The following is a 7,195-nucleotide window of genomic DNA, read 5'->3' as shown; positions in this document are numbered from 1 at the left end:
GAAGCTACAATTCTGCTTTCTGTCTGTAGTGACAATGTGGAGTTATAGGACACAGCTCTGGGGGCCCTCATCCTTCCCCAGAGGAGGCCAGGAGAAGATATCCCAGAAGCTTAATTATCCAGCAGCCAAAGGGACCCTGGGGAAGCATTTTTCTATACAAATAGCTTCACCAATTAATCCTATCAGCAGTCTTCAAAGATAATATGGGCATCAGGTTCTATATCAAGACCACAATTATCTCTCCCCTTAATTTCTGGTGCCCCAGGTATGGCTCTGGTGACCATGAGAGAATAGGATGGAGATAATAAAGAAGGAATTGAAGATGACTGCTCTTCTTGGACTCCTCTTCCTTTATGCAGACATTGCAAGATGGTGAATACAGGAGTGGGGAAATCTGTGTGTATCCATGGGCTGGGGCTGTGTCCAGTGTAACAGATTGCCACATAAAAGTTCAGCTCCTGCTGTAAATTGTGTAAGACTGTTGAATCACAGACCTGTACCTCTGAAATAAATAATAACTTATATGTTAAAAAAAGAAGATAGTAGGAAGAGTAAAATGAAGGGAAGGGGAATGGGGGGGAGACAAACTATGAGAGACTATGGACTCTGAGAAACAAACTGAGGGTTCTAGAGGGGAGGGGTTTGGGGAGATGGGTTAGCCTGGTGATGGGTATTAAAGATGGCATGTATTGAATGGAGCACTGGGTGTTATACGCAAACAATGAATCATGGAACACTGCATCAAAAACTAATGATGTAACGTATAGTGATTAACATAATAAAATTAAAAAAAAAAGTTCAGCTCCCTAGGAAATATTGACTCCTCGAGCTACCCAGTGCATTTTTGTTTTGTCTTCTTTTGTTATTGTTTGAAATCATGGGTGCAGATGTGAATAATCAAGAGATCCAGGTTGCAAATGGTGTTGGGAAAATTGGACAGCCACATGCAGAAGAATGAAACTGGACCATTTCCTTACACCACACACAAAAATAGACTCCAAATGGTTGAAAGACCTAAATGTGAGACAGGAGTCCATCAAAATCCTAAAGGAGAACACAGGCAGCAACCTCATTGACCTCAGCCACAGCAACTTCTTCCTAGAAACATCGCCAAAGGCAAGGGAGGCAAGGGCAAAAATGAACTATTGGGATTTCATCAAGATAAAAACCTTTTGCACAGCAAAAGAAACAGTCCACAAAACCAAAAGACAACGGACAGAATGGGAGAAAATATTTGCCAATGACATATCAGATAAAGGGCTAGTATCCAAAATCTATAAAGAACTTATCAAACTCAACACCCAAAGAACAAATAATGCAACCAAGAAATGGGCAGAAGACATGAACAGACACTTCTCCAAAGAAGACATCCCAATGGCCAACAGACGCATGAAAAAGTCCTCAACATCGCTCGGCATCAGGGAAATCCAAATCAAAACCTCAATGAGATACCACCTCACACCCGTCAGAATGGCTAAAATTAACAAGTCAGGAAACGACAGATGTTGGCGGGGATGCAGAGAAAGGGGAACCCTCCTACACTTTTGGTGGGAATGCAAGCTGGTGCAACCAGTCTGGAGAACAGTATGGAGGTTCCTCAAACAGTTGAAAATAGAGCTACCATACGATCCATCAATTGCACTACTGGGCGTTTACCACAAAGATACAAATGTAGGGATCCGAAGGGGTACGTGCACCCCAATGTTTATAGCAGCAATGTCCACAATAGCCAAACTGGAAAGAGCCAAGATGTCCATCAACAGATGAATGGATAAAGAAGAGGTGGTATATATAAACAATGGAATATTATGCAGTCACCAAAAGGAATGAGATCTTGCCATTTGCAACGACGTGGATGGAACTGGAGGGTGGTATGCTGAGTGAAATAAGTCAATCAGAGAAAGACATGTATCATATGAGCTCACTGATATGAGGAATTCTTAATCTCAGGAAACAAACTGAGGGTTGCTGGAGTGGTGGGGGGGGTGGGAGGGACGGGGTGGCTGGGTGATAGACATTGGGGAGGGTATGTGCTATGGTGAACGCTGTGAATTGTGTAAGACTATTGAAACACAGACCTGTACCTCTGAAACAAATAATGCAATATATGTTAAGAAAAAAAAAAGAAGAAGATAGCAGGAGGGGAAGAATGAAGGGGAGTAAATTGGAGGGGGAGACGAACCATGAGAGACAATGAACTCTGAAAAACAAACTGAGGGTTCTAGAGGGGAGAGGGGTGGGGGGATGGGTTAACCTGGTGATGGGTATTAAAGAGGGCACATTCTGCGTGGAGCACTGGGTGTTATGCACAAACAATGAATCATGGAACACTACATCAAAAGCTAATGATGTAATGTATGGTGATTAACAGAACAATAAAAATTTAAAGTAAAAAAAAGAATGATGAATATGTTGGGTGGGGGATGGGCTAAATGGGTGATAGGTATTAAGGAGGGCACTTGTTGTGATGAGCACTGGGTGGTTATATGTAAATGATGAATCACTAAATTCTACTCCTGAAACCAATATTACACTACATCTTAACTCGAATTTAAATAAAAATTTAAAAACAAACAAAGAAACAAAAAAAGAGATCCAGGTTGCTACCTAGATTTTCTTATTAGCCCAGAGCTATCAAGAATATTTTTCCTACAATAAGAATATTCTTTGGGTGAGGTAGGCAGAGGAAGAGAGACTGGTGTTGGGAGTACAGGTGCAGGGCAGGGTCACATGACACATACAGGTTTCGATATCACATCTTTCCCTCCTCTTGGTACTATTCTCAATGTTCAGTTTTCTTTTGCTCACATCTCCCTATGTTACCTTTCTGTCCTCTCTTTCCTCTTCTTTGTACTTTATGCCTTCAGTAATTTGACTAATTCTCAGTTATAAGACAAAACTGTGTGTGTGTGTGTGTGTGTGTGTGTGTGTGTGTGTTCTTACCCCAATGCTTATCCTTAAGAGTTGTTGTTCCTTTAAGTCTTGGGAATAAGCACAGTGTAAGAGCTCCACTGGGGGTAAGATACAGTCAGGACTGGCGAGGAATGTCCACCATTGAGAAAAAATTGGAGTCTGGAGGGTTTGATGGTGACCACATATGCAGGGTGTTGGTAAGTTATTGGTGACTCTTAACTGGACGTTTGCTTGGTGAATGGCTGTGCTTCAGTCAGTCAGCTTACACATTAACCAATTAGTGTGTCAGTAAGTAGCATTTGGAAGTCAATGTCAATACATAAATCAGCTTAACTATCAGCTTACCAGCGAGTTAGTGTATCACCCTGTTAAAAATAAGACCATTGATATTTCATTAAGGACCTGGTAATCTATATCAAAATCTGTCTTTGCTTCCAGGAAGACTGATGTATTCATAGAACAGTCAATAAGGAAAGCAATGTTAGCATTGGATTGAAAATACATCCATGTTTTAATTGGATTGAATTAATTAGAGTGCTTAGGTCTGAGAGACTGGTACTAAAATGTAAAACATATTGCATTAAGGTTTGTACTAGAGCATGCGTGATGGGGAAGAGACATATGGGACTTAGCTACAGGGAGAGGACAAAGTGAGGGATAAGATTTAAACCCAATAAAAGTGTAATGCGCATAAGAAGGAGGGAATAGGAAAATGACGGGATGGAGATGACATCCAGCTGAATCCTAGGTGCATATGCAAGAAAAGCAGAAATCACCAGACCTGTCTAGCCAAGGCCGACCGGAATTAGCTGAACCATATATGTGAATACAAAAGTAATTGTTTAATGTAAGCCACTGAAGCCACACAGGGCTTTGTCATGTAGCAATTTTTTTTTTACATTGGCTAATTGACACAATAAGTAACTTGCATAAACTCTTCAAATATTAGTTTAATATTCAATGCTAGTGCACTAGTTTTCTATTGCTGTGTAATAAATGACCATGAACTGCACTGCTCACAACACTTGTTTATAATACCACAGTTGTGTAGGTCAGAGTCTGGTAGTCTTGATTGGTTCTCTGTTTAGGTTGTCATAAAGCAACAGCTGGGCTGGGGTCTTGTATGAAATTTCTAGGGAAGAATCCACTTCCAAATGAATTCATGTTGTTGGCAGAATATATTTCCTTATGGCACTAAGAATGATGTCCATACTTTTTTGCAGGCTGTCATCTGGGACCCTCTCTTTGCTCCTAGAAACTGCCTGAATTCTTTCTCATGTGGCCCCCTAGATCTTCAAACTAGTAACTATCTGTCAATTTTTTCTCAAACGTTGAATCATTTCAGGTTCTCATTTCACCACTAGTCTAAATTTTTCACCACTAGTGAAAAATCTTTGCTTTTAAGGGCTCATGTGATTAGATTTGGTCCACCCTGTCTTTTCATGGCTTGCTAGCTCGTTTCATTTTAGTGAGATAGATACGATTGTCTTTAGGTAAAAGTTAGGAATTGAAAAAAGTCACTTCTAAGTTTCCATCTGCTGTCTTCAGCACCAAATTCAATTCTTCCTTGAAGCAGGAAGTTGTAAATTCCATAAAGTTTATCAATGTAACAGTCCCAGGAGGTTAGGAGGCACCTGGACAGACTTCAGACACCCCTCTCTGGGGCTTTCTGAGTGTGTTGGTCCTGTGGGGTTGCATAATATACTTATCCATACAAAATATTATAGTGTGAACTACAACTCATGTAAATATGGTATCATCCCAAGAGAGCATATTTTTGTGACAAGACCATGAGGTTTGTGTCCTTGATGCCAAGTCAACTTCCTCATTCATGTAGGTATCATTAATTCCTATTTGTTGAATCAATGAACAGAATATGAATGGTGGATCTAAAATGGAAAGACCAACTTCTTTCCTATAATATAAAATATGTTCACAATAGAGAGAAGAAACTAGATGACAGAACTAGAGATGGACAAAGATACAGATGGACTACATTTAAGAGATAGTGGATTAAATAAAATGTAATATTAAAATTACTTTTAACTTTTTTCTTTTTACTCTTTTTAATGTGGCTACTGGAAAATTTAAAATCACGTGCATGGCTCAAATTATATTTCTACTGAACAGTTTTGGTCTAGAGAGAGCTTTTTTTTTGTTTCTTCTCAGGGATCCACCATGTGGTCCAACATCAGTACTGCTCCTTTTCTACTGACTGGCTTCCCAGGTCTGGAGCTATTTCATCCTTGGATTTCCGTCTCCTTCTTTGTCATTTATGTCTCCATACTCCTCAGCAATGGTACCCTCCTCTTCCTTATCAGAGTAGACCACACTCTCCATGAGCCAATGTACTACTTTTTGGCTACATTGGCAGCCACGGACCTTGGAGTGACTTTGACAACAATGCCCACTGTGCTGGGTGTTCTGTGGCTTGATCACAGGGCAATCAGCCATGGAGCCTGCTACTTTCAGGTCTATCTAATGTGTGGAGTCTGGAGTCTTGCTCGTTATGGCCTATGATCGTTTTATTGCCATCTGCAATCCCCTGAGATACACCTCCATTTTCACCAATGCTAAGGTGGTGAAGATAGGTCTGGGGGTCCTAATGAGGGACTTTATACTTATTGCTCCCATAATCACCACCCTCTCTGGATTCCCCTACTGCAAATCCCATGTCCTGTCCCATGCCTTCTGCTTGCACCAGGATGTGATCAAACTGGCCTGTGCCGACATCACCTTCAATAGACTCTCTCCTATAGTGTTGGTCTCATTAACTTGTTTCTTGGACTCTGTGCTTATCCTTATCTCTTATATTCTAATCCTTAATAGTGTCATGAGAATTGCCTCAGTTAAGGAACAGGCTAAGGCTCTAAACACTTGTGTCTCCCATATTAGCTGTGTTCTGGTTTTTTATGTCACCGTGACTGGGCTGACCCTCATTCATCGATTTGGGCAATATGTGCCACATGTAGTTCATATTATCATGAGCTATATCTACTTCTTCTTCCCCTCATTTATGAATCCAATAATCTATGGTATTAAGATCAAGCAGATAAGGAATGGTATCAGTCGCCTTCTCTCTTTCCATAGAATTTGATTCTAATCTATTTACCTTGGAGTCTCTACCCACTACGGGATGGGTTTCTTGGGAGAACGGACTATATGAGGCCAATGTGGCTTACAATCAAAAGGACTAGCATTCCTGTCATTTAAAAGACACATACTCATTGCTCTGATTCTTAGCCCCTTGCCCCCATCATACTCCCAAGGACATTGACCTTAGTCCTGTTGCTCTGTTTGGTATGTTGGTTTGCTACATACTGTCATTTTCTCATCTGGCAGAATTGTCTTCATGGTTACCTGAGGCTAATGATATTTGAAATAGTTGCAGAGTCTATAAATTGAGAGGGGAATGAGTTAGCTTGCAAGAGCTCCCTGGCATTTTGTGGAAGACAGTTAAACATTTTTTGTATGCCTGAGAGCACATCAGAGATCACAGAGGGTCTTAGACAACCCTACTGGTATTGCATGGTGCTAGAGTGGATCAGAAATAAATGAGAATGAGAACTGGGTGTTATAGGCAACTGATGAATTACTGAACCCTACGTCTGGAACTAATGATGTATTATATGTTGGTTAATTGAATTTAAATTTAAAAAAGAAAGAAATGAGAATAAGATATTCAGACCAAGAGAGGGCTTGCTGCCAAAACCACCCAAGGCCAAAGAAGAACTTGGATCCTAGCAGATCCCAGTATAGCTAGATGCCCACCATAGATAGATTAATGAGAAGGCTCTGAGTTGCTGATATCTGGTGTCTTCAAACTTAGGGGATGAGGACTTCAAGCCACTACCATAAAATAAAGTTCCATTTCTTGCACACCTGAGTTTTTGTTCTGTGTTCTACAGTTCATAACCTTTACATATGCTTAATGAAAAAGGATATTAGTCAAAGAAGCATTCTAATATGTACACAGGGGCAACATTTTGTCTTATTCTGGACTGAGGGAATGGCGGTGAAATAAACTATTTTCAGGAAATATTGTAATTGTATGGGCTTGAAACACAAAAGATATTTAAGGAAAGTTCTTTTAGGGCCTCCCATGCATTTTATTCCATGCGGGAGTAAACATGATGAGAATCTGTACATCAGCAATATGGGAGGAAAACTTACATTTTATTAGTCCATCAAAAGATAAAGAGGGATAGAGAGAATGATGTACATTCAGCAAAATTATAGAAAATATGTTGGCAGAGAGAATGCTAATGTATTCATTCAATGA

At 40.2% G+C, this 7,195-nt stretch overlaps 1 protein-coding gene across 1 annotated transcript; it reads left to right on the top strand.

Moving 5' to 3' along the window:
• Positions 1-5,091: 5,091 nt before the first annotated feature.
• On the top strand, positions 5,092-6,010 carry LOC113915013 (olfactory receptor 51B2-like). Its single transcript, XM_027580688.1, is given in 2 exon segments — positions 5,092-5,396; positions 5,398-6,010. Coding segments are annotated over 2 exon segments (918 nt in total).
• The last annotated feature ends 1,185 nt before the right edge of the window (positions 6,011-7,195 follow it).

This window comes from Zalophus californianus, chromosome 11 (genome assembly GCF_009762305.2).
Source record: "Zalophus californianus isolate mZalCal1 chromosome 11, mZalCal1.pri.v2, whole genome shotgun sequence".
In the NCBI taxonomy this organism is placed as follows: Eukaryota; Metazoa; Chordata; class Mammalia; order Carnivora; family Otariidae; genus Zalophus; species Zalophus californianus.
The sequence above is the reverse complement of the archived record's forward strand: the minus strand, read 5'-3'. Positions and strand labels throughout refer to the sequence as shown.